Source organism: Enhydra lutris, unplaced genomic scaffold (assembly GCF_002288905.1).
Source record: "Enhydra lutris kenyoni isolate GAN:26980312 unplaced genomic scaffold, ASM228890v2 scaffoldscaffold77, whole genome shotgun sequence".
NCBI classification, from domain to species: domain Eukaryota; kingdom Metazoa; phylum Chordata; class Mammalia; order Carnivora; family Mustelidae; genus Enhydra; species Enhydra lutris.
The window spans coordinates 2,764,628-2,791,404 of record NW_019154161.1 but is presented as its reverse complement, the minus strand read 5'-3'; the positions used below and the strand labels follow the sequence as shown (position 1 = coordinate 2,791,404).

The 26,777-nt window shown below is 54.3% G+C and overlaps 3 protein-coding genes across 7 annotated transcripts; 2 read left to right on the top strand and 1 right to left on the bottom strand.

The window, feature by feature from the left end:
- Positions 1–243: 243 nt before the first annotated feature.
- LOC111160602 (CD37 molecule) lies at positions 244–5,980 on the top strand. 4 transcript variants are annotated; one of them, XM_022523800.1, is made up of 9 exons: positions 317–333; positions 919–1,073; positions 1,202–1,274; positions 2,155–2,279; positions 2,384–2,458; positions 2,980–3,084; positions 3,693–3,929; positions 4,308–4,391; positions 5,388–5,980. In XM_022523800.1, the coding sequence occupies exons 2-9, from the start codon at positions 1,005–1,007 to the stop codon at positions 5,463–5,465; spliced, it is 846 nt and encodes a 281-aa protein (XP_022379508.1). In that variant the 5' UTR covers positions 317–333; positions 919–1,004; the 3' UTR covers positions 5,466–5,980. The 4 variants fall into 4 exon arrangements, with proteins under 4 accessions (XP_022379507.1, XP_022379508.1, XP_022379506.1 ...); XM_022523801.1 differs by lacking the exon at positions 317–333 and adding an exon at positions 674–739 and having other exon boundaries at positions 999–1,073; XM_022523799.1 differs by having other exon boundaries at positions 244–333; positions 999–1,073; positions 4,308–5,980.
- LOC111160601 (TEA domain transcription factor 2) lies at positions 5,930–20,664 on the bottom strand. The gene is given in 14 exon segments (XM_022523797.1): positions 5,930–6,505; positions 7,187–7,339; positions 8,005–8,166; positions 8,721–8,894; positions 11,913–12,061; positions 13,118–13,139; positions 13,141–13,183; positions 16,124–16,182; positions 16,284–16,391; positions 16,615–16,626; positions 17,757–17,819; positions 18,312–18,376; positions 18,702–18,939; positions 20,645–20,664. Coding segments are annotated over 13 exon segments (1,356 nt in total). The 5' UTR covers positions 18,934–18,939; positions 20,645–20,664; the 3' UTR covers positions 5,930–6,391.
- A 1,264-nt stretch (positions 20,665–21,928) lies between these two features.
- Positions 21,929–25,969, top strand: LOC111160604 (dickkopf like acrosomal protein 1). Of its 2 annotated transcripts, none has more exons than XM_022523802.1 (5): positions 21,929–22,078; positions 22,319–22,493; positions 23,024–23,164; positions 23,287–23,379; positions 25,572–25,969. In XM_022523802.1, the coding sequence occupies exons 1-5, from the start codon at positions 22,068–22,070 to the stop codon at positions 25,881–25,883; spliced, it is 732 nt and encodes a 243-aa protein (XP_022379510.1). In that variant the 5' UTR covers positions 21,929–22,067; the 3' UTR covers positions 25,884–25,969. The 2 variants fall into 2 exon arrangements, with proteins under 2 accessions (XP_022379510.1, XP_022379511.1); XM_022523803.1 differs by having other exon boundaries at positions 22,049–22,060.
- Positions 25,970–26,777: the final 808 nt, after the last annotated feature.

Genomic DNA, 26,777 nt, shown 5'->3' with positions numbered 1-26,777 from the left:
GTGCGGCTCAGGTCCCGAGACAAGCAAGCAGGCTCGGACCTAGATCTAACTGTCAAGGTCCGGGGTTCAATCCTGACTCCTCCCCAGCATCCCCCTCTTGGGGCCCCAGTGCAGATGCAGGAAGTACTGCTAGAGGCTCAGCTTCCTCTCTGAGTGTTTAGGCACTGGCCAGCCACCACCCCCCCCCCACTCCCAGGGACCGTCCCACCGGGGGCACTGCAGCACTTTCACTTCCCCCAGGTGCCCAAGCCCTGCCCTAGCATGCGGGGGCTCCGCGCTCTACACTTGTTGCTGAGAACAGGATGCAGACTCTGAGAGGGGGCCCGTGACAAGGTGGGGGCGCATAAGCAGAGAAAGGACTGGCCTGCAGAGAGAAGGGGCCAGAAACCCGGAGAGGGAGGAGATAGATGCGGGGGGGGGGGGTGGGGGGGAGAGGCGGGCAGGGAGGGACAGAGACCCAGACAGAAGGGAACTGAGACCCAGAAAAGGGAGGATGAGAGGCCGAGGGCTGGGAATGGGGCGGGGGCAGAGAGAGATGCAGAGATGGCAGAGCTTAGCAGGCAGTGAGGTCAGAGTGTCTGTGAGGTCGGTTGCTGTCCAGGGCTGGCCTGGGGTCCTGGTGCCCAGAGTAGGTGGATCCAAGGAGCTCAGGGGTCCCCCAGCCTGAACCACGGAGACCTGGGAGGGAGTACCCAGCGTGTCCTTGGTGCCCACAAACTCCAAGGCCCCTCCAGTACGGGTGTGTGTCCCAGTGGGGCAGGTGAGGGAGGCATGGGGGGCACAGAAACAGACCAGAAAGCCACCTCGCCTGTAGAGGGAGGGGGTGGGGCTCCACCGCTGGCGGTGGAGGGGGGGTGCACCTCGGGGAGACTTCCTCTTTCTCTGTGTTCTTCCTTTCTCCCTCTCTGTCTCTCACAGCCTCTGTCTTTCTGCTCGTCTCCTCCGGGCCCAACACCTCTTCTCTTCTGTCCCTCCCACGGGCTGCTGACCCCTCTTAGGTGAAGATGTCGGCCCAGGACAGCTGCCTCAGCCTCATCAAGTACCTCCTCTTCGTTTTCAACCTCTTCTTCTTCGTGAGTTGCCACATGGCTACCCAACCCAGGCCCCAGCCCCAGCCCCTGCCCCAGCCCCCCGACCTGATATACCTCCCCCAGTCCCCGTCGCCTTTGCCCACCGCCATATTCCCATCTCCCCTTGCCAGGTCCTAGGCAGCCTTATTTTCTGCTTCGGCATCTGGATACTCATTGACAAGACCAGCTTCGTGTCCTTTGTAGGTGAGGGGGCCAGGGCCGTCGGGGAGGGCCTCCTGGAGCAAGCATGACCTGGCCTGCCCCCAGGTGATGTCCCGGGGGTCTCCCTTGTCCCAGGTTCTGCTTCACAGCCTGCCACTGCTCTTAGCCCCTTCAGTCTTCCTCTGGCAAATGAGTTGTCCATATGAATGATAATAAAAATGGTAATAGCCATTTCTCAGGCACTTCCTAGGCGGTAGAGCTCAAGCAGATGCTTATCAGACCCTCCCACAGACCTTCCCCTCTCTTGAAGTTCAGAGAGGGGATGTCACTTACTGGATGTTACACAGCAAAGAAGTAGAAGAGCAGAGAGAACACTAATAATAATAGGAGAGTTGTAATAGAGTAATAGTCGCGATCCTAATGGTTCAGATTTAATAAGTGTTTGCCCTGTATTGAGGACAGCATTGAACGCGTGCCTCCCATGTGTCCCTTAAAATAACCCTAGGGAATAGATATCTTCCCCCGGCCCTCAGGGAGGTTTTAGTGACTGATCCAATGTCACAGATCAAGTGATGGGACTGAAACTGTTGGGGGTGAGGAGGAGCAGGAGGAGGAAAAAGAGACTGAGAGCAAGAGGAAGAAACGGCCTCCAGAGAGAAAGGGGGACAGAGATCCAGAGCAGAAACAAAGACCTGGGGTGGGGGGGAGGGGGAGACAGAGACTCAGAAGGGACAGAGTCCCAGAGAGAAGGAGACAAAGAATCCCAGGAGGAGAGGAATAGAGACTCAACATGTGGCAGGGACAGACACCCAGAGAGTTCCCCAGAATACTGCTCCCCAGTTGAGTGGCTGTGTGGGTGGGGAATGGGGCTTCCTGGAGCTGTGTGCCTGAGCCCAATGTCACCGCCTCTCACCTCCCCCAGGCTTGTCCTTCGTGCCCCTGCAGATCTGGTCCAAGGCCCTGGCCATCTCAGGAATTCTCACCATGGGCCTTGCCCTCCTGGGCTGTGTGGGGTCCCTGAAGGAGCTCCGCTGCCTCCTGGGCCTGGTGAGTCCCCTGTCCACATCCCCCCTCAAACAGAGCCCTTGCAGCCTCTGTATCCGGGGGGGGGGGGGGGGGGCTCAGTCTGACCTCTCCACTCTGCCCACCAGTATTTTGGGATACTTCTGCTCCTGTTTGCCACGCAGATCACCCTGGGAATCCTCATCTCCACTCAGCGGATGCGGGTGAGCTTGGCTTCCCCTCCCACACTCCCCCCAAATGTATGGGGGTGGTGGAAAAAGACAGAAACAAAAGCAGTCACGGGCTGACAAGGACAAAGGGAATAACAGTGACGGGCAGAGGAAAACAGAGAGACAGGGACACAGAGAAGACGCACAGGAAGATAGAGACAAGGAGACTCAAAGCAAGATCACGACGCGGATGGAGGAAAACAGACATAGCAAGACAGAAAGAGATCCAAAGGGAAACAAACAGAAAAGAAAAAAATTGGGGGAGAAACAGGTGACTCCCAGAGAGACAGAGAGAGATCTACCGTGGGAGATAGCGGGGGAACAGAAAGACGGTAGCAACAGGCAGATTTTGAGGAACAGAGACCTAGCTAGCCATTCAGTGAGAAATCGAGAGCGCCTTCAAACCGCTCGGGGACCCCTGGGGACTGAGAAAGCCCGGGAGTAGCTGGACTGGGTAGGGGCAAACCCGGGTGGAAATCCAGCCTCACAATCCAGTCTCACTCTCCGCCTCTTAGCTGGAGCGGAGGGTGAAGGAAATCGTGCTGGAGACCATCCAGAACTACCGCTCGCGTCCGGAGGAGTCGGCTGCGGAGGAGAGTTGGGACTACGTGCAGTTCCAGGTGCGTGAGGTCCCCAGATGCGTATCCCTCCATCTAGCTCTGGGATTCTGACGTAGCTCTGCCCCCTGCCCCAACGAAGCGGGGGTGGGGGGTTACCTGAAGGTAACCCTACCCCACCCCCAATATCACCCCGCCCCCAGAAGAGAGCCGAACAGACTCGTGTGGTCATTTCCCTCCAGCTCCCAGACCCTGGAGAGGCTCCGTTTTCTGCCCCGACAAGACTTCGCCCTCAGTCCCAAGGCCCTAGAGTGACCCAACTCCCTGATCTTTAGTGACTCTGGCCCCAGGGGACCCGGCCCACGTGAGACTCCATTCCCTGGTTATTCACGTGGCCCTGCCCTCCCATCCACCTGTCCCCTACCTAGGCTGAATTGCACTGCCTACCCAGTCTTCTGCAGCTCCTCCCACAGCCCCAGGTGGCCCGTGATTCGTCTCTCCCAACCCCTGTTCCCCTAATGCACCCAAGCCTAGCCCGCCACCCCCCCCCCCGCCCCCCATCTAGCCCTCTGCTCCCCAATACCTCATACACATCATCCAGTCCCCTGAATCCCCAAATCATCTTGAATCCCTCCAGTCCCCGTCCCTTTGACTCCCGTCCCTCTTCGCAGCTGCGCTGCTGCGGCTGGAACTCTCCTCGGGACTGGTTCAGTATCCCCAGCCTCATCAGCAACGAGTCGGAGGTGCATCGCGTGCCCTGCTCCTGCTATAATTCATCGGCGACCAATGACTCTGCAGTCTTCGATAAGCTCTCCTTCCCCCAGTTCAGCCGGCCCGGACCCTTGGCGCGGCCCCGGCACAGTACTGACCTTTGCGTGGTTCCTGCAGACAGCAATGTCTACAGCGAGGTGGGGAGGGCTTGGAGCCCGCTAGAAAGGAGAGGGCCCTGTGAGGGGGTAGGGCTGCGGTCTGGGCTTGCTTTCCCAGGAGGCGGAGCCGCTGGACTAGGGAAGGGTCTGAAGGGTGGGACTGCGAGAAAGGGGCACATCAGGAGGGGTGGGGGGCCCTAGGAGGGACCCGGGTTGAGGGGCGGGGACTAAAAGAAAAGGCGTGACTGAGAGGAGGGTGGGACCGAGCAAGTTGGAGAGACTAGAGAACCCTACTAACTAGGGATGAGGGGCGGTGCCTGAAAGAGGGGTGAAGGCTAGGCTAAGGAGAACAGTGGGCATGGGCTTGAGGGCGAATCCCAGAAAGACCCTACTTTTAACCTTATCCCGCATTCCCAGGGCTGCGCGCGGAGCCTCCAAAAGTGGTTGCACAACAACCTCATCTCCATAGTGGGCATTTGTCTAGGTGTCGGTCTCCTTGAGGTAATTTGGTCCAGCCCCCACTCGCAATTGGCCCTACAATCCCTAGATGGCCCTACCCCAAACCCCTGGGAAAGGTGCAAGCCTGCTAGAGCGTCAGCCCATCCAGGTTCTCCTGCCTCTCCGCATGTACGCGGAAGACCTACCCCTTGCAAGCCCCGATTGGCTGCACGCAGGAAGTAGGCGTTCCCTCCCGCCCTTGCGAAGCTCTCATTGGCCCTCCTTGGCGTTCCTGCCCCCTGCTCGTAGCAGCAATATCCCTCCCCTTTCCCTGCAGGTGAGTGTGGCGGGGCTGAGCCTGCTAATCTTGCGCAGGGCGCTCTGCCGGGAACGCCAGCGGCAGGTGCTGGGCGCCTGTGGTTCGAGCCCCCGGCCAGGTCCCTGTGCTGATGGCGGCGGCGGGCGCTGTGGTGTATTGAGCAGCAGCGGGCGTAGCGGCGGTCTGTGGGGTGGCTGGGGCATGGCGGATGCCTGTCCCAACTGGGGGGACAAGTCCCCACAGGGCAAGCTGCCCGTGGCCCTGGGGCCCTGGCCGCTTTGGGATCAAGATGAGGAACAACCTGAGACCGGGAGCGCGGGCGAGGAGGTGGAGGTCGAGGTGGAATTAGCGGCCAAGGCAGAGAGAGAGACAGATGAGCCTCCAGAATAAAGTACCCTGGGCTAGCTCCGGATCTCACTCCTTCCCAGACTTTGAACCTGCGCTAGACGCAGCTGAATACTCCCTACCCCACCCTGTTCCGTTTCTTTCCATCCTCCCCACCCTCCGCATCTTTGGTAGTCTACCCCAAGCCCCCAAATTCCCATCCCTGACCCACCTTTCTCAACCTGGCTGAGCTCCCCCTCTAACCTCACCTTTCTCCGCCCCTCCCAAATCTCCACACTTAATTTTCTTCCCCTGGCACTACCCCCTTTTTCTCCCTCGGAACACCCACCATCCCTACCCCAGTCCCCCTCGCCGGACCCTGCGGACCTCTCTGACCAGGTCTCCTTTCTCTATAGCTCAGCTTCATGACGCTCTCGATATTCCTGTGCAGAAACCTGGACCAAGTCTACGACCGGCTCGCTCGGTACCGCTAGGCCCCAGTCTCTTCCCAAAGCCCCGCCCCGTCCCCTTCAAGTGCCCTAGGGGCTTCCCTGTGGTCTGTAAATATTTGTTCAATCCCCAGTTCGCCCCAACCACTGAGTCCTCCACCTCCTCATTTCCCTGGGGGACTCAGATGTCTGCCTGCCCAGCTGCTGTCACCTCTCCCGCGGGACCTGGGCCTTCCGGCCACCAGCTTCCTGTCCCCAAAGATGCCTCATTTCCTTGCCTCATCTTTCGGCTTACCACCTCCCACAGGATTATTTTCACCCAAACCCCAAATAAATCCCCTGCGTTTTGGTAAAATAGTTTTATCCTCTGTCAAAACACAAACCAACACACTTTGCTGGCGAGGGGAGGCAACACAGTATATAGCCTACATCTTGTTGAGAAGAGAGGATGAAATTTAAAAGCCTCACCCCACAGCTTGTCCAGCTCAGAAAAAGTCACGACCCTAATACCCACTTATAAATATCTCTTGTTATATTAAAAAAAAAATATTTTCTGGGCCCACCTGGCTCTGCTCCTGCACAAAGGGTTAACCTTCAATATTTGATCTCCCGGTCACAGGGTTGGGTTTGGTAAAGAGAGGCAGATTGGGAAAGGGGAGGGGGGGTGCTGAAAAAACAGAGGGACAAACCAACATACTTTCTAAGACCATCCAAAAACATCCAGAACCAAGCTGCGGGAGGGCGCCTGTTAGAGACTGAGAAACCAGTGCTATACTTCGGGGCTGTCTCACTTCTGTCCCCAGTCCCTGATGCTCTGGAGCGATCTGTCCTTTTCAGACACCACCATGAGGTCCCAATATCAGGATCCATCTTTTCAACTCACCCCCTCCCCAAACGAGCATGAAGTTAAGCTGGAGGTCTTTCCTGGAAGGAGGGTAATCTGGGGGGTGAGTCACTTTTGGGGTCCCCTTTCAGTCTCTGACCAGGCGGTAAATGTGGTGCTGGGCCCCCCGCTCACTGGTGGAAACCTCAAAGACATAGGCGGTGCAAAGCAGCAGCTCCTGGGTGTCTCTGTTTGTCACCACCTGCCAAGGAGGCCAAGAGAAAGGGTTTGTGCACAAACGGGAGAGCAGAGATCACTGTGCCCTCCCCGAGGTACCACAGGATACCTAGGAAAGAGGTCCCCACCATATCACATTCCCTAGGTCGAGGGGATGCCTGACATGTCCAGTTCCCCATTTGAGCGTCAGCAGTGAGGGGCCTCCCATCGGATGGCACAGCAAAGTTAACCAAAGTAGGGGTGCCTGGGCGACTCAGCTAAGCGTCCAACTCCTGGTTTCGGCTCTGGTAATGATCTCATGGTTGTGAGATCGAGCCCCACATTGGGCACTACTTCAGATTCTCTCTCCCTTCTCCCTTCAACTCTCTCAAAATCTTCAAAGTTAACCAGAGTTCAGGGGGATCCCACCATATCATGTCCCCTGGGCTAAGGTTAGGTTCCCTATGAAAGGGGGGCTTGTCCCTTAAACCAAGGATCCACCGTGGGATGCCCTCTAAGTCCGTTTCCCCAGTGAGGGGGGATCCCCCTAAATGAGAGTGCTCTGGACTCCCCACCACATCAGTTTCCTGGGTAAAGGGGTCCCCTAAGCAAAGGCTCCCCCTGTGTCACGCCCCCACCCCCGTGCAAGGGTCCCCGGGCCAAGGGGCCGTTGTAGGCACTCCCCACCCCATTGGTTGCCCTGCTCAGCCCAGCCCCAGTGCCTCACCTGGAGGATGGTGAAGTTCTCCAGGACGCTGTTCATCATATAGCGCTCAGGCAGCTGTCGCAGCTTGTGCAAGAAATTCACCAGGTACTCACACATGGGTGAACGGAGCAGGCGGTACACAAACCTCCCGTCTTCCAGCTGGGCACGCTCCGTCTGAACCAGGGTGGGGGGCGCAGAGTGGGCAGGGCAGTGACCCAGAGACACAGGGCTTGCCCCAGGCACTCTGTGCCTCTCCAATGCCACGCCCACTCCCCACTACCGTCATCCCCGCCATCGCCCCATCTGTGGTGCAGCAGAGATGGGACCTGGACCCATGGGTCCTCGACTTGGGATCCCTGAGCCTGCAAACGAGGGACCCCTCCAGCCTCTCAAAACTGTGCTCTGACCCTTCTGAGACCTCTGGACTGCTCTGACCCCCAGGCCCTAAGATACCCTCACACCCTCCAAAGACCCTCCCCTCCACTAGGTCTCCAAACTCTACATGACCTCTGAGATCAAGACCCCTCAGGCCCTCAGTGATCCCTCAGTGCGACCCCCAAACCTCCTTGCCCTACAGATTCCTCTATACCCATAAGAACCTTTTGAACCTTAGTGACTATAAATCTCTGTACCACACATTATCTCTGAACCCTGAAAATAACACCTACATGTGACTTGGGGACACAATATCAGCTCTAAGCCCATGCATGAATGAAAACCCCACCACACAGACACCCAAGTGCAGGAACTGTTGTGGCTCTGATCCCTTCAGTCTGTACCCCAAAAGTGGCAGGTGTCTGGGCGCTCACCTGCCCAGAGCTCCACCCCTCCAGCCTCACCTCCACCTTCTCCACCACCTGCTTGCCAAAGGAGCAGACCTTGGAGGAACAGGTGAGAGTCATGTGCTCCAGGCTCTCGTACTGGCTGCTCACTCCATAGAAGCCTCCGCTGCTGCCGCTGGTCCCTACCTCCTCACCACTCGGGCCCCAGTTCAGGTCCGCCTGGGGGTGGGGAGGCACAGGCAGATTCCTTATAAATGGCGGGGACTCTTCTCAAGTGGGAACTCTGCTCCATGGCCTGGTTTCCCCCATAGCCTTGCAGTTGCCTACCCCTCCTCTGCATTCAAAGCCCCCTGTCTCCATGGGCCTGTTTCTGGAAAACACCCACCCTTCAATTGGTACTGGAGAAGCCTGGCTCCCTGAAACGGTCCTGACCCTCTCTCTCCAGTAATAGTCCCAACAAAGGAGACCTAGAATTCAACTTTCTTCTCCTGAAGCCCCCAACTCGGGAGTTCAGCCCCTTCCAAGGCCGTGGTTATTAAGGAGGCAGGTTACTCCCTAGCAACCCTCCCCTCCCCACCCCTTCATGACCCTGGTTGCTAAGGCAAGTGGCTACTCCCTAGCAAAGGGGCCTGGAGGCCCAAGTCCTATCCATCCCATCCTGGGGGTAAAACTGCTCGTTGTTCCCTGTTCCAAAGGGGGCTTACGTTCTGAGCATCCCTGTCCATGGGAGGCCACGTGACTTGCAGGCACTTTGTTTCGGCAGCAGAACTCACCCAGAACTTGACCAGGAAGAAGGCGTGAGGAGGCCCACGATCATACAACTCCCGCAGGCCACCCTTTTTCTCAGGGAATTTGTCATAGATCTGCCGGACGTCCACACTCTCGAGGGGGGGTGCTCCAGGGCTGGGGCAGTGCTGGCTGATGTGCACGAACAGGTGCCTCTGGTACTGAGAAGGGTGGGCCGTGGGTGAGGAGTGGGAGATGGGCTGCACCCTGGGTGCTCATTGCCCCCAGCTCCCACGAACAGATTCACACTGTCCACCCAGACACTGGGCCTGACTCCCAAGCACTATAGCCATTCCCTTCTGTCCCAAGGCACCTTAGTCCCCAAGTCCTGTCCCCTGTTCCATCCCCACAGCCCCATCCTCTCCACTCTCTCCCCAGCCTCCACCCTGGCCTCCCAGGCTCCAATCTCCACTCTTCCGGTCATCCCTCACAGATCCCCACAGCTGACTGTGGACCTCCCCTGCTCACAATCTCCCTGTGGCTCCCCAGAGCACCCAGGACAAACCCCACACTCCTTCAACCTGGCCCTACACAGAATATGTGGTCCCAAATGTTCAATTAATGGATGGGTAGATGGATGGATGGAATCCACTTAGCCCACAGCAAGACCCCCGACCTGTCCCCATTCTTTTTTTTTTTTTTTTAAAGATTTTATTTGTTTATTTGACAGAGAGAGATCACAAGTAGACAGAGAGGCAGGCAGAGAGAGAGAGAGAGGGAAGCAGGCCGAGAGCCCAATGAGGGACTCGATCCCAGGACCCCGAGATCACGACCCGAGCCGAAGGCAGCAGCTCAACCCACTGAGCCACCCAGGCGCCCCGACCTGTCCCCATTCTTATCACTTTTTGTCCAGATTCTGAAATCCTCACACCTTCCCCATCTTCTTTTGCATTACAAATCTTCCCTCCATCCTCTAAGGCCCAAGTCTATGCAAATCTGCCTCTTCCTGGAAGCCTCACTTGATCACAATCAGATGACACTTCTCATTTCTATAGTTCCCCATCACCCTCAGGACAAAGCCTGGATCCCTCAGCTTGGCAATGCCAATTCCTCCAGAACTGGCACCTGCCCACCTATCTGCAGCTGCACCAGCTCCCACACCTTATTGGACTATTTGTTTCCCTGAAAACTTCATGCTGCTTTCATCTCTGTACCTGCAACGTAAAGTTCAGCACATGGCAAACTCCTACATAACCCTCAAAGCCCAACTCAAATGTTGTCATTTCAGGGAAGCCTTCACTAACTTCCCAGGCAGAATGACTCCTCTGGGGAATGCCTGGGTGGCTCAGTTTAAGGTTAAGTGTCTGCCTTGGGCTCAGGTCATGATCCCAAGGTCCTGGGATGAGTCCCACAACTGACTCCTTGCCGGCTTCTCCCTCTGCCCACACTCCTGCTTGTGCTCTGACAAATAAATAAACAGAAATTTAAAAACAAAAAAAGTCTCCTCTCTACACCCACAAAAACTTGAGCTTCCCCTATCCCAGCACATACTCATTGTTCAATGGACATCTATTGGGAGACCTACTGTGTGCAAACACTATTTTGCGCCATAGGGCTAGAAGACAAAGTCCCTGACATCATGGAGTTCTCCTGGAGTCTACTAGCAAAGATAGATAATTTTAATAAAAATCAACCCACGGATAATATAAATTTCAGAGTGATGAATGCTATGAAAAAAAATTCCCAATAAAGAATAGTAAAGCAGGGGCGCCTGGGTGGCTCAGTGGGTTAAAGCCTCTGCCTTTGGCTCAGGTCATGATCCCAGGGTCCTGGCATCGAGCCCCGCATCAGACTCTCTGCCCAGCAGGGAGCCTGCTTCCTCCTTTCTCTCTCTCTCTGCCTACTTGTGATCTCTCTCTGTCAAATAAATAAATAAAATCTTTAAAAAAAAAATAGTAAAGCAGTAAAGCATGATGGCAGTGGGTATTTTCCATAAAACGATCTGGGAAAGCCAATCTGAGAAGATAAGCAAAGGCCTGAATGAATGGAGAGAGACAGTGGCGGTATCTGGGAAAACATATTCATGGTGGCAAGAACAGCAGATGCAAAGGCCCTGAAGCAGGAGTGGGCCTGGTGTGTTTGAGAAAGAGCACGGAGGCCAGTGTGACCAGAGCAGAGTGGGCAAGGGTATAAGGGCAGGAGGTGAGGACAGAGCAGGAATGGGGATCAGATCATGCAGAGCCTTGTGGGCAACTGAAAGGACTTTATCTTTGCTCCAAGTGAAATGAGAGGGTTTCAACTTGGGTTTTTTAGGACCATCATACACAGCAATTGGTGTTTATGTGGCTGTGGCAGAGACTGCCAGGTGTTCACAAACTCCCCATTCCTTTTCACAGAGTTAAACTACACTTCCCAGACTCCTTTGCAGTGAGGTGTGGCCACATGACTAAATTCTGGCCAATGGGATGTGAGCAGAACCTGATAGTTGCCACTTACAACCCAGACCCATAAAAACTCTGCAGGATTTTTGGGTCTCTCCCTTCCACCATCTGCTGGCCAGATGCAGAGAATCCAGCAGCAGATTCTGAAGCCCTAGGAAACGTCAGAACCACAAAACGGAAGGAGCCTGAATTCTCTGAATCACTGCGTGGAAGGCTCCTACTTGAACACCTACACGGAAATGTTACATGAGTGAGAAACTGGTGTGACGTTCATTCCCTGAAGGTTAAGGTTATTTCTGCGAACAGTCAACCCACCATGACTAATATGGTATCTAGCTCCATCCTAGCCCAGGAAACGCTCAAGTCTAGAAACAAGATCTGCTCTTCCAGGTTTCCAGTCTCCGCCACAATGCCTGGCACACAGCAGGCTCTCAAAAACGTTTGCTGAATGAACCAACAATGACCTGGCAAGTTTCTCTGACCTTCCCAACCGTGACCCCATGACCATCCAGTTCCTCCATGCTAGCAGTTCTCAAAGTGTGGTCCCCAGGCCAGCAGCATCAATATCGCCTGAGAGCACATTAGAAATGCAAATTCTCAAGCCCCATGCCGACGTACTGAATCAGAATTTGAAGGTTGGGCCCAGCAATCTATGTTTCAACAAGCCCTCCATGTTATTCTGAGACATGCTAAAGTTTGAGAACCACTGCTTTACCCTTTCCCTTCCTATCACCCTCTGTATTCCAACCCCCAGCCCCCGCCCTTCCCGGCCAGTGATGATTCTAAAATTGCACTCACAGAATCAACTGCATCAGGGGGTTCCACAAAGGCTGAGAACTCCACCAGCTGCAACCGGGCAGTGCCCAGGGCCCGAGCCTGCCACGCTGGGGGTGATGGGGCAGGTGGGGGCAGGGCAGGGGGTGACAGGGCTTGGGGGGGCTCGTACCCTAGAAAGAGAAAAAAAAGGACAACAAAAATCCTTAATGTGTATTGAATACATAGAGCGCTCTTCTCTCTTGCCTGCCTCCGCTTAGAAGCTAAAAAAGCTAAATACTCACTTTCCCAGCCTCCCTTGCAACTAGAGATGGCCATGTGACACAGTCCTGGCCAATGAGACGTTAGGGGAAATCTGCTGAGGGGCTTCTGAGAAGGAGTTTCTTCCTGAATGAAAAAGACAGAACTTTGGGAGGAGAAAGCTTTTGGCCCTGGTCAAGTCCTGCTTGAGACATGATTCCTGGAATCACAACAGCCATCTTGGGACGTTAAGAAAGAGACCAAGGGACCTATAGAAATGCCAGTCCCAATATTGCTGAGCTGCTGAGACAGTGTAAGAGCACCCCGCGTCCAGACTCTTTGTTATATGAAATCATTAAGGCCTTTATTAATTAAGGCACTATTACTTTGGGCATTCTGTTACTTGCAGCCAAAAGCACTGCAAATTGATGAAATCTGTGGAACCTGCAAGTTCTCTTTCACCAATGTGAGTTCTTAGGACCACATCAGCATGAACTGCTGGAAGCCATCTTTGCTGCCAGGATGGGCAGAGCCTGCCAGGGAATGAAGCCACCAAACACCACAGGTGAAAGCAGAACCAAGCAAATCTGACACTACCATTTGAGCCCCTGGATCCAGCCATGCCTGAAGCCGTCCGTCCAGCCACTCCTGAAATAGCAGTTACCTAAACCAATAAATTCCTTTTTTTTTTGGTCATTGAGCTTGATTTGAGTTTCTGCCACTTGCATCTGAAAGAATCTTGACAAATACACCTTCCCCGTGTCTTCCAGGCTAGCATGTGGCAGAACACAAATCCAGTGTGTCTGAATCCAGAGGCCATGATCTTAACCACTACAAATTCTATCACTCATCTTTCCATACCCCCTGCAAGATTTGCCTCAGATCTGGACCTCTGTAGAAATGAGTGCCCTGATCAGTGGAAGGTGAAGAAAAAGCAGTTGGGGTTGAGGAGAGAGGGGAGACAAGGCAGGTACAGAGCAGACTCTTACCTGGGAGGTCAGTAGATGGGGGGGGTCAGTGACAAGGAGAACGGTGTCTGTGAGAATGGCTTCACACTGAGGGAGAAAGGAAGCTGGGGGTCAGCAAGGTAGAAAGATAACTGTACCAGTTAAGGTTTACCAGGGACCACGCTAGACCCTTTGCTAGCATGTAATGTGCAAAAGTTCACGGAATCCTCACACCCTAGGAGGTTAGGTACAATTACTCCTCTTCCCATTTTGCATAGGAGGAAACTGAGGCACACACCGTCACAGAGCTGGGGCACAGAGGAGCCTGAGCTCAAATCCAAGTCAGTCCCTATTACAGAGCCTGTGGTCTTGTTGACAACATTTCGGTGCCTCTCACAAAATGGCAGAAAGAGAAGAGAAACAGGATCTCAGGAGGTGGGGAAAGAACACAAGGGAGAGCCAATGTGGAGAAAGAGGAGGGTAAGGAGAAAATGACCAAGGGTCACGAGATGGGACATTGATCCGATGTCCAGGGTGAGGAAGCAGCGTAACAGAGTCTACATGTCCAATCTAGACTCTGTCCAATCCAACTTCCTGCAGTAATGGACATGTTCCGTATCTGCACTGTCCAGCACAGTAGCCATTAGCCACCTGTTGCCACCGAACACATGACATGTGACTACCAAGCACGAATGTGGCTATAGTGCCCGAGGGACTGAATTTTTAAGTTAATTTTAATCGACTTAAAATTCAGTTAACTTCATGAGGCTAGGGACCGTGGTATCTGACAGCCCAGCTCTAGAGGCCAATTAGCCATGGGTAGCTGAGGAGATGATTGAGACTGAAAGATAAGAGGCCATGGAGACAACACTTGGGGTCAGAGGTCAGGAAGAGGTCAAGAATCAAAAGGCCAGGGGCACCTGAGACTCTGGACCTCAGTGTTGTGGGTTTGAACCCGACATACGGTATAGAGATTACTTAAAAATAAAATCTTGGGGCATCTGGGTGGCTCAGTGGGTTAAGTGCCTGCCTTCAGCTCGGGTCATGATCCCAGGATTCTGGGATCGAGCCCCACATCGGGCTCCTTGCTCAGCAGGGAGCCTGCTTCTCGTCCTCCCTCTGCCTACTGCTCCCCCTGCTTGTGCTCTCTCTCTCTCTCTCTCTGTCAAATAAATAAATAAAATCTTAAAAAAAAAAAAACTTAAAAAATAAAATCTTAAGGGATGCCAGGGTGGCTCCATCAGTTAAGCGTCTGACTCTTGATTTTAGCTCCAGTCATCATTTCATGGGTCATAGGATGGAGCCCCATGTCGGGCTCCCTGCTCAGCAGGGCGTCTGCCTGAGAGTCTCTCTCTCTCTCAAATAAATAAAAATAAGATAAAACAAAATGAAATCTTTAAAAAAAAAAACTAAAAATATTTTTTAAAAAAATGAGTCAAAAGACCTGAATCAGAAAGACAAATTCCAGGGACCTTCAGACCCCCCACTCCCAGGGGCCTTGCCCTCGTACTCGGCATCCCCATTCTGAAATCTAAATTCCAGGACCCTACCCACTGACTTAATCTCATATCATCAAGGCTGCTGGCCAAACACCACCTCCTCAGAGAGGCCCTTCTTGACCCCTGACTAAAGAGGGCACATACGCCTTGTTTTATTTCCCACATTGAATCTTTTCTTATGAATGTTTATTTGTTTACATGTTTATTGTTGGTCTCCGCACCCCCCCCCCGGACCCCGCTCCAAATATGGAAGATCCATGAAGGCAGGGATTCTGTCTAACTTGTTTAATCCTGTGTTCCAGTGTAAGCAGAGGACCAGGCACTTAACAGGTTCTCAATAAACATTCAACTGACTGGCCAGTGGCTGAATACTTTTTCTCATTTCCTGGAACTCACCAAATTTTCCTACCTCAGGGCCTTGGCACATGCTGTGTTCACTGCCTAAAATATTACCAACCCCCATTCTTCACCTTTCCAAGTCCTAATCTGCCTTCAACACTACTTCCACACAGAAACCCCCAGGACTCTCTCCCTTAGCCCAGAACCTGTTGCAGTTCTTCAGAGCACATCACATTTTCTTTCATTTTGTGTTTAGGCGGGTGATGATTTAATTAACCTTCATCTCCCCCACTTGACTATCAGCTTCCCTACAGGTGGGACCCCAGTGCCCAGAGCAGTGCTCGCTGCAGCAGCACTCCCTCCTTCCAGTTTAGCCCCCTCCCTGCAAGCCTCCAATTCCTTCTACCCAGGGGACTTGTTCTGACCCTTTCCTGAGTCCCAGCACCTCACAGGGGAAATTTCTTCCCTCCCTGGAGCCTGGATCCCACAGCATGTCACTTCACTTGTCACCCCCAACACCACTCCTCAAGGTCTTGCGGCCACATGCCCCCCCACCCACCCAGCCTGGATCCACTGGCTCCTCTCTGGGCTGAAAACTGCCCTTCCCATGAGTCTCTGGGGCCTGTTTCTCTTCTTCCAGGCAACAAACACATTCTGTCACCCTCAGGGCTCTCTCAGGACTGAAATGGACATTCCCATGTACCTCGGGGACCCATTTCCTTCCTTTTGACTCTGAGAGAAGACACCTGCTATCCCCTCAGGCCTAAGAACATCCCTACAGGATGAAAACACGCCTTCCCGTGAGCCTCTGGGACCACCAAATCTCACTGGGATGCCATTTTCCCCACAGACATGCTCCCGTCCCCGCACATTCATCCAGTCCCACACTAAGCTCCTTTCTTCTCCAAACCTGCTCCTCCCCCAGGTCACCCATCGACAGACTGTCATCAATCCCAGTCACCACCAGACCCTGGGCACTATCCTTGCCTCTCCACTCCTTCTCAGCCCGTGAAACCCCTTCTCTGGACTCTCTATGCCCTGCCCCCTCCCCAGTATCCCAAGTCAAGCCTCGTCCTCCTCTCCAGACCCTCACCCCAGCCTCCTCTCCAGGATTCAAATCCAGATAGCTGGCTACAGAAGCAGGATAAGAACGTCTCTCTAGAGGGAATGGGGGAAATGGGGGTGATGAGCCAAAACAGAGAGTACTCACTCTGGAACGTTCCAGGGGGGGCCAGAGCCCCCTGACCAAAACTGGAAAAGCTCTGAAGCCTGGAAAAGAGACAAAGAAGGGGATGTGGGGGTCAGTCAGTGCCTCATTGAAACCACAGCCCGCCCCCCTCCAGTTCTGAGCCCCACAATCTCTCAGCCACCTGAGGACCAGCAGGGCCCAGTTTGGCCTGCAGGGAAGGTGCTGAGATGAGCTGGGCTGAGGACATGGTGGCCATGGTCTGGAAAGCCTTGTCCTTGGAAACCTGGTCCTGGAGGAGAAGTTGAGGTCCATGTTAATGGGGAATCCCAGTCGACACAGCAGGGTGGGTCAATGCCAGGGAGGGCAAGCATGGGGAGATGCAGAGATGGGGAGTCAAGGCAAAGGATTGGGGGAGGGCACAAATCCTTCTTCTATAGCCCCCTGCCCCTCCTGGCCCCCTCAGGCAAGTCTGGGGTAAAGCAGCGGGTGGGAGGATGGGCAGGGGGACTTACCACATTCAAGGCCTGCCCGTGGGGGTGGGGGAGGGTGCCAAAGGAGGAAAGAAAACATGACTTAGGAAGTGAGGCCTGGATTCTCACCTTGCTGCCCTCCCAAACCCTACAGTTCCACCACCCTGGGCTGAAAAATGGGAGGAAGGAGGAGCAAGGATGAATATGGAACAGGAAGTAGAGGGGCCCAGACCTAGAGGGGAAAAGGAGTTCCTATACCCAGAATAAAGGACAGTATACAGTATAAGGGTTTCTAGGTCCAAAAAAGAGCTGGAAGTGAAGGTTTCCGGATATGCAGGCAACAGGAAGTGAGAACTTCAGACCCAGAGGGATATGCAGTGGACACTTCCTAGCCCAGACAGGAAAGAGATGGGACCATGAGGTCCAGAAAAGACCAGAAGTGAAGGTTTTTTGGATCTGGAGAGAAAGCAGAGGAAGGCTTCTGAGTATTAAAAAAAGGGGGGGGGGGCAGGAAGTCATGGTCCCCAAATCCAAAAGAAGAGAAGGAAGAGGCAGAGAAGACCCCACACCCCAGTGGGGAAGAAAATGAGGGTCTTGGGCCAAGAGGAAACCGGAAATCCAGCAGATGAAGAAAAAGGATGTGAAAATTGCCCAAAAAAATGAAGATTTCTGGACAGAGAAATGACAGGCCACGTGGGGACTAAAAAACAGGAAGATGAACCAGAAAGAGATGAAGAGGAGGTCCTCATAGTACAAGAGGGGAAAGGGAGGACACCAGGAGGAGGAGAGGAAAGGAGAGGGAGAAGGAAGACAGCAGTAGCCAGAGGAGAGGCCCGACACCCTATCCTTCTTGCCTGTCCTGAGCTAAATCTCTATCCCCTTCTCTCTACAAATCTCTTCCTCTCCCAGGACCTCTATCCACCCAACTTGCTGGGCCACTAACCCCCGCCCCCCCAACCTGGAATCTCTATTTCTTCATTCTGTCTACATCTCCATGTGACTCTGTACCCATCTCTGGTTCTCTGCTACCCACTCTGGGCCTCTCTGTCCCCCTTTCTCTGTATTTCTACTGACCTCTCCTCTGGATCTCTGTCCCCTTCTCTCTAGGCCTCTGTATCCCTCTCTCTGTCCCCCACTCTCAGGGTCTCTGCCCTCTCTCTCTGGGTGTCTGCCTCATTCCGTACCTTGAGCTTGGACTGGATTTCCCTTGATTTCCTTCGAGCCAGAACTTGGATGTGACTAGAGACCTGGGGAGAGTGACAGAGAAGCAGACGCAGGACACAGCCATTGGCCCCTTGAATCCCCTCTGCCTTCCCACCCTCCAGATGGCCCCCAGAGCTCCCAGAACATGAACGATGACGAACACACAGAACAAGCCAGCTATCTCAGGCACATGCTAACACAGGCGTGTCCACAGAGGCTAGTCTCTTCTAGCCACTTACACAACTGATCTCCCCCAGACCCAGCAAATCCAGGCCTCCTTTCCCTTCGTCATCTTCTCTCTTTGGATCTTTCAGTCTCTCTACCTTAGTCCCTGTTGCTAACACAGCTGCTAAGAGATCCAGACCAAAACAGGCACAGCAGAGCACACTCACAGAGGCGCCAACAAGACAGACAAAAACACATGAACCAGATCCTCCTTGAACCTGAACCTGCCCATCATAGGATGCCCACCCACCCCCATCCCCCCGAGAAGACAAGCCCACCCCAGAGAGAGGCCCACAAGTCAGTCCGGACACCTGTTTGCGAGTTCGGGTCTTCCCTGTTCTCAGCTTGATGTAACGGGCAATCAGCTCATTCCGACCTGAAGAGTCAAAGACGGGACAGAGTTAGACTTTCACGGGACTTCTCAACACACACAACACCAGGGAAGGAGCGAGAAGCAGCAGTTGCCAGAGGTCTGCAAGCAAGCTGGCCTGCAGATCATCCCAGCTCTGTGGGAGAGTTCCTGCCGCAGTCTTTGGAGCCGGGCTGCCAGGTTCAAATCCCAGCTCCACCACTTCTGTGACCTCAGGCAAACCACTTTACCCTTCTGTGCCTCAGTTTCCTCATCTGTGCCAACAGCGATACCAGCTGCTACCTGAGTCTTAATCAGCCGGGGCCAGGGCAAAAGAGAGGGGCGGACTCACCATACATCTTGCCTTCATCAGACAGGATGATTTTCCGCCGGCCACATGGTGGGTAGATGGCCAGGGCCTCCTGGAAGCTCTGCTCGATGTCCGGACTCCATACTCCTTCCGCGTCCGGGCCCCCATCACCCCCAGCCCCCTCGCTGCCGCCGGTGCCCTCCTCACTTCCTTCCTCACTTCCTGTCCAGCCACTGCCATCGTCCAGGGGGGCCCCAGCCCGGGGTTCCCCCATCTGGGCCTGGAGGAACACAGAGCTCAGCAAGGTGCCTCCCCCCACCCCGCCCTCGCCCCCCACCCCCACCCACAGAGAGACTGCAGGGCAGTGAGGGCTGGGAGTTCAGATTGCTGGGTCTGAGGGAGGAGAGGGTGAGGGGGCCTGGATTTCTGGGTCTGAGGGAAGCAGGAGGCTGAGGGTCGGAACTCCTAAGTCCTGCAGAAGGGGGCTCGATTTCTGGGACAGCTGAGGGTGAGAGCGTCCTCTGTGTTTCCAGGGGAGCCTGGGGTGTGGTGAAGTCCTGAAGACCCCGGAGTAATGCCTGGGGCGCATGGCACATGAGGGCCGAAGCTTCGGGTATGGATTACTGGTTTGAAAGAAGACAGGAGTCGGGGCCTAGTTGCAGGGAAGGGAGTTGTGGATGAGATCTTCTCAGTCCCACCCCAAGAACAGGTGCTAGGATGTGAACAGCAGCTGCGAGAAAAGAAGGAGGAGGGGCCCCAGCCGTAGTAAGACTGAGGGGGAGGGGGCGTCCAGAGAGAGAGGGACAGAGACCCAGAGTTCACGAGACAGACTTCCAGAGAGGGGGAGACAGAGATCCAGTGTCGGGGGACAGACACCCAGAGAGGGAAGGCAGAGAGACCCAGAGAAAGAAGGGGCCAGAGGGCCAGAGAGAAGGGGACAAAGAGCCAGAGAGAGGAGGGACAGAGACTCAGGGCAGAAACTCAAGCCCAGACCAGGAAAGACCCACAGAACCACAAACTGGGGGGCAAGGGCGCCCTGCCATCAGGAGAGCCAGAACAAAGGGCCCAGGCGTCCCCTCCCCCAGTTTCCCACAACCCCCATCTGGGGAGGGGCTGGCCGGCAAGGGCGCCTCCCCTCTGGCCCTCGGCCCCGCCCCTTCCCTCCCCTCCCCCTGCGCCGTGGGCTCGGATCCAACTCAAGTTCCCAGTGACTTTCCGGAGGCCAGGAACAGGGGAAAACTTTTTCCAATACAGTCAGATCCCGCCTCCCAGGCGGCTCCACGTCTTCCACAGCTTTCCCAGGACCCCAGAGTCCAGGCTCCCATCCCCCTTCTCTCTCGGACCCTGGAGCCCAGGCCGAGACAGACAAAGACCCCAGGCCGAGTCCGGTGGCGCTGAGGCGTTCAGGCCCCCCCCCCCCCCCGTAGGCCTAAATCCCAGCCCAGCTCTCCCCCATGTGGCCAGACAAAGGGACGGAGGAGCCGGGTAAGAAAGATCCCCACTAATTTCCCGCCCCAGGCCCCAAACTTCCGAAGAGGCAAGACTGAAGGTCCAGAAAGCACTGTAGCTCGGCCCTATGCCACCCCGGAGGCCTCCTTTCTCCATTAGGAGGATCAGGCGTCCACAAATGACACACAGAAACCCAACTCGGTCAGAAACACGCACGGGGTCCTTTCTCACTTCATACCCACACCGCCGCATACACTCGCACCCACCGGACACAGCCGCCAAAGTCCCCAGCCTTCACCCACTCCCGAGCGCACAATCCCAAACTCAGACCCAGCAACAGACACCCCAACTCCGGCGAAAGTTCCAACACCTCACTAAGACTCGGTCCCAAGCGCAAACTCCGACCCGCGGGCAAAAAGAGGGGCCAAGCAATTCACAGACCCTCCCGCAAACACCTCATCTCATAACTCGTAGCTTCCCACCCCAACTCACACACCCCAAAGCTGGATCCCCGACTCCCGCCGGCGCCTTCCTACCTCCCGGCCTGGGGCTGGGGAGCCGCGGGCGGGCGGGGCTCTGCGAGGGAGAAAGTTGCCCGGGAGCTTTGTTTGGGAAAAGTGGGAGGGACCGGAGGGGGGGGCGGGCCCGGGCGCCGGACACAGGGAAGGGGGATCCGAGGGTGACAGTTTGGAGGAGGATTTTTGCTTTGGCAAAGGTGGAGTCTAGCTTGGGCATGGTAAGAACTTCGGAATTCGAATGCTTGCGTCCCTGGAGCGGAGAGGGATGGGGGATCCGGACTCCCGGATTCCAGGGAGGAGGCTGATGGGGGCCAAGAAACGTGGGTCTGAAGGAGCAAGGGTATGGGAGCCTGGACTTTTGACTGCTCTCTAGTGTGTTTGTATGTTGGGGATGTGAGAGTGATAAGAACACAAAAGATCTTTTCTGTTCAGCCTCAAATATAGTTTTGAGGATTAAGGTATGTGAGGGTGGGTTTCCTGTGACTTTGCCAGAGTTGAGAGGCGGGCGAGAGGACCAGGAGTTTATTGGAGAGCCACGGGAGAGCAGACTCTTGCAAACAAACAGACGCGCCAGTGGACTGGGGTGGCAGCTGTCCCAAGACCAGGAGAGACTGTCGAAGCCCGAGCGGAGAAGAGCTAGGGCCCCGACTCCTGGGTCCCTTAAAGAGGGGGTGTTGGATGTTCAAACTCAGGGAAATAGAGGGGCCTGGGGTCCGGACTCTGGGACCCTAAGGCGAAGGGAGCCTAGATTCCGGGCTCCTTGGAAGGTGGAACACAGGGCTAGATTTAAGTTTCCGAGGGTGGGCTTTTTAGTGGAACGGAAGAGGGCTCCCATTTAGCGTCCCGACATGGCACTCTGTTGAATGCAGAAATCGTTTCAAATCCCAAAGACGAGAAACTCAGAGGAAAATACAAATCGAGGGTAGATGAACCACAGGGTTCGGACTCGGGTACTGGGAGCCTAAGAATGGAACAGAGGGGTCTGGCTGCGAGACCTGGGGCACAGAGGACTGGCCCACGTGTGGGGGCACGGTTCTAAATCAAAGGGCATGGCCATCTGAACTGGAGTGGGGCTCGAGGGCCAAGATCCTAGAATACAGGCCACACTAAGTCTTCAGGGCCGAGGTCAACCGGCAGGGGCGTGGTCTGGCGATGGGTGTGGTTAACGGTTGGGGGCGTGGTCGTAGGGCGCGACCACCCAATAGAGGGCCCGGATCTTGGGTGAGGTCAGCAGATGGGGCGTGGTCAGGTAATAGGGGCGAGGCTAAGGCTCGCGGAGCTCACCCAACGCTCCAGGTATCCCGCCTGGGCTCGAGACCAGAGCTGTTTGGAGTTTAACAGTCCGTGGACCGACGGCCGGAGTCTGAGTCCGGTGACCGGACTGTGGTCTAACATAAGGCGGGACCCAGGAGAAGGGGCGGGGCGTGGGAGAAGGTGAGGAATGAGATTTGGGTATGAATGTGGGCGAAGAAGAGGAATGAGATCTGTTTGTGAGGCAGCGCCCTGAGGAGCAGAGCCTGGGTGGAGGGGCGGGGCCTGACGCGATGGAGGAGGTGGGGGGCAGAAGGACGGAAGAGGGGCTGTGGGCGGGGTGTGAGGAATTGCGGGGGCCAAGGATGATGGGAAAGCGATGCTTGTCTTGGGGCGTGACCATTTAGGGGCGGGGACTCTGACCCCCTACCGGTGCCACAGCCTCCCGGCCCGCCCCGCAATGTGGCAACCTCTGATCCTGCTGCTGCTGGTCCCCTCTGCCCTGGTGCCCCCCTCCACTGCAGCCCCGATCCGCGATGCTGATGCCCAGGAGAGCTCCTCAGGTTTTCTAGGCCTCCAGAGCCTAATCCAAGGCTTCACCCGGCTGTTCCTGAAAGTGAGCAATGAATGGCAAGGGTTGGGGGTAAGAAGAGGTAAAGAGGAGAGGTACGGGCGCAGATGGGGACTGAGGGATGGAAGTGGTCCGGAGAGACAGAATGGAAGATGGGTTGAGTCCAGGCAGAAGGACAGGCGGCAAGAGAAGGAGTCAAAGGGACCAAGAGAGATCAACAGAGAGTGACAGGCAGACCGAGGGATAGGAAAAGAGGGAGGAAATTAAGCAGAGAGGGAGATGGGACAGAGACAAAGACTGATGGAGAGAGAGACTTGGAAGGAGAAGGGGATGGGGCCACAGAGACAGTGGGATGAGGGGAGGAGGGAGCAAAAATAGGAAGGTAATGAGACAGAGCCAGGACAGGTAGGGGATGGGGCAGAAGGTGACCTAGTTAGGCCCTAAGGGTCAGAGGACAGAGAGAGAAGGAGCTGGGTGGTATGTGGGGCAAGGTCTCAAGGACATCCTGGTAGGGCTGCAGCTTTACTGGGGAGTCTTGAGGCCCAGCAGATCAATGGTCCCTCCTCTGGCCCAAGGATGACTTGTTGCGGGGCATGGACAGCTTCTTCTCTGCCCCCATGGACTTCCGGGGCCTCCCCAGGAACTACCACCAAGAAGAGAACCAGGAGCACCGGCTGGGGAACAACACGCTCTCTAGCCACCTCCAGATTGACAAGGTGCCTGTGCCAGGAAGTCCCTCCTGGAGTCTCCCCACAATCCCTCACGCTGCAGTATCAGTGGGGAGGAGGGCAGAGGAAGGAAGCAGTTTTGCTCTCACTCTCTCCTCCTGTCCTCACAGGTGACAGACAACAAGACAGGAGAGGTGCTGATCTCCGAGCAGGTGGTGGCATCCATTGAGCCAGGAGAGGGGAGTTTGGAGGGTGACTGGAAGGTTAGGACATGCCCCTGACAAAAATGTCCAAGCCCAAACATTTTCTGCAGTTTAGGAGAAGATGACACTCCCATTCCAACTGGTCAGCACCTTCTCTCCCTGAGCCTCAGTTTTATCATCTGTCAAAGGGACCAACGAGCTCTCAGAAATGAGGTTTACAACCTCAGTATATTTCCCACTCACTTCGTAAACCCCAGTGTGTTTTTATCTCAAAGTACTCTGCAAACCTCCAAGTATTTTTTAATCTGTCCCAAAGGGCTAGGCAGATCTCTCTCTCGTAAACTTCAAAATGTGATCTTTCATTCCAGAGTGTTTGATGAACCCCAAATGCTTTGCGTTGCTCACCTTTATAAACTTCTTAAGGGAGATTCTAGCCACAAAGTGCTTATTTTCTTATCCTAAAATGTTTTAAGAACCCCCAAGCACTTGGCAAACCCATAAGGGTCTTCTACACCCCCCTCCAGGTTTTTATTTTTAAATTTTTGAATCAACAGAAGAGTTGAAAAAAGACATAATGCTGTAAACCTGTATTCCCTTTTCCACAGAGCAAGGTTTCTTAACCTTGGCACCATTGGCATTTGGGGCTGGATAATCTTTGGTTGTAGGAGCTGTCCTATGCCCAGCAGGATGTTTATAAGCAACACTACCTCTAGCCACCAGATGGAAGTCGCGCCCCCTCCCCCACCAGTTGTGACAACCAAACCATCTAGATACACTGGCCTAGATACACCACTTGTGAACATTTTACCACATTTACTTTATCTTTACTTTTTCACTTTTGAACTCTGTGACAGTAAATTACGGACATCAGGACACTCCACCCTTAAATCCTTCGGTGGGTATCTCCAAAGAATAATGCATTCTCCCGCACGACCATGGTAACATTTTTTTTTAAGATTGGCTGTGGGCCAGCAGCATTAGCTGCTGTGACAGACAGAGATCACAAGTAGGCAGAGAAGCAGGCAGAGAGAGAGGAAGGGAAGCAGGCTCCCTGCTGAGCAGAGAGTCCGATGCAGCGATCTCAGGACCCTGGGATCATGACCTGAGCTGAAGGCAGAGGCTTTAACCCACTGAGCCATCCAGGTGTCCCCCATGGTACCATTTTTACACCCAAGAAATTTAACATTGAATATCACACCATTACCTCTATTAGTTTGCTAGGGCTGCCTTAACAAAGTAGAACAGATTGGGCGGCTGAAACAACAGAAATGCTGCTTCCCAGTTCTGGAGGCATTCAAGGTATTCAAGGTCAAGGTGTCACGAGGGTTTGTTCTTTCTGAGGCTGTGATGAAGAATCCATTCCATGCCTCTCCACTAGCCTCTGGTGGTCTGCAGAAAATGTTTGACATTCCTTGAAATGCAGAAGCATTCCCCACACCCCCATCCCTGCCTTCATCTTTCATGGCCTTGTCTCAGTGTGCACCTCTGTGTCCAAATTTTGCCCTTGACATAAGGATACTGGTTGCATTAGATTTGGCTCATCCTAATGACCTTGTCCTAACGAAGTCTGCAGTGACCCTGTTTCCAAGTAAGATCACGTTCTGAGGTACTGGGAATTAGGAGTTCACCATACGAATGAGGGTGGGGGCGTGGAGACACAATTCAGCCCGTAACAATCTTCTACAGGACTTCTCAGAAAAATGCTGCCTCTGATTCAGTAGGTCTGGATGTCTAATTTGCTAATTTGTGTATTCTAACAAGCTCTCAAATGTTGCTGATGCTGCTGGCCCACAGCCAACACTTTGAGTAGCAAGGACCGAACAGACATTCAGTCCGTACTCAAATGTCCCAAAAGAAGGACCAAAAGCTGTCCCTAAGAGCTGATTTGGTTTTTGATCCGGGATTCGATCGAGGATCCCACGTTGCAATTGTAGTCATGCATTAGGAAAGCCAGGAGCTTTTAATCCCAAAGTGATTTGTACATTTCCAATTGCTTTCTAAACCTTAGAATATGTTTAATCCTAAAACGCTTTGAGACCTCGGAAATGTGCTTTCAATCCCAGAGTATTCTATAAATCTCGGTATTTTTTATTCTAACGCACTTGTAAACCCCGTGCTTTGTAAACCACAAAATGAGCTTTAAACTCCAAAACTGCCCTGTAGGCGGCAAATTGAGCAGAGTATGCCAGTGAGGAGGTAGCATCCTGGGATTGTCATTTGGAGTTTGAGACCTCTCTGTCCCTCCTCCCCAGGTACCCAAGATAGAGGAGAAGGAGGCCTTGGTGCCACTCCCAAAAGCCATCGACAGCTTCCACCCAGAACCCCATCCCCGAGTGGCCTTCTGGATCATGAAGCTGCCAAGGCGGAGGTCCCACCAGGATGTTCAGGAGGGCGCCCACTGGCTCAGCGAGAAGCGACACCGCTTGCAGGCCATCCGGGATGGGCTCCGAGAGGGGACCCACGAGGACAGCCTCGAAGAGGGGACCCAGGGCTCCTCCCACTCAAGGCTGCCTGCCCGGAAGACCCACTTCCTGTACATCCTCAGGCCCTCCCAGCAGCTATAGGGGTGGGAACTGGGGAACACCCGCATGTACCCCCCACCAGACCCCATCCCAGGCACCATATAGAAATAAAGTTCTTACATCTAGCAGCACTTTCTCCTTTCAGGATCTGTCCCCAGGCATCAGCCGACTGGGTCATGGCAAGTCCCCCCCAATCCCAGCTTAAGAATAACATCTGATTGTGCCACTGGCTCTTGCCAAGGTCTCCAGGTTCAGTTTTCTCACTCAGATGTCTGCCTGCTCATCGACCCAACTTTTGTCACCTCCAGCCCCATCCATCCCCTCAGTTGCCGACCTCATCACCTCCAGTCCTATCTGTCCTCCTGTTCCCAATGTCTGTATTTGTTTCCTATCCCTGTCCCAACGAGTGATCACAAACCAGCAGAGAATGTATTCCTGGCAGATCTACAGGTCAGAAATCCAGAATGCTCAGCTGGTTCTCCCCACAGAGTCTCACAAGGTCAAAATCAAGGGTTTGGCCTGCTGGGTTCTTATCTGGAAGATGCAGGGAGAATCTGCTTTTTTTTTTTTTTTTTTTTTTGTCAGTGAAAAAGCATAAGCAGGGGGAGAAGCAGGCTCCCACCCGAGTAAGGATCCTGATGTGGGACTTGATCCCAGCACCCTGGGATCATGCCCTGAATCAAAGGTGGGCGCTTAACCAACTGAGCCCCCAGGGCATCTCTGCACACTCTTATTTTTATCTTTTCATTCCCTTACTTTTTTTTCTTGAAAGATTTTATTGATTTATTTGACAGACAGAGATCACAAGTAGGCAGAGAGGCAGGCAGAGGGGGGGTGGGTAAGTAGGCACCCCCAGAGCAGAGAGCCCAACTCGGGCCTCAATCCTAGGACCCTGGAATCATGACCTGAGCCAAAGGCAGAAGTTCAACCCACTGA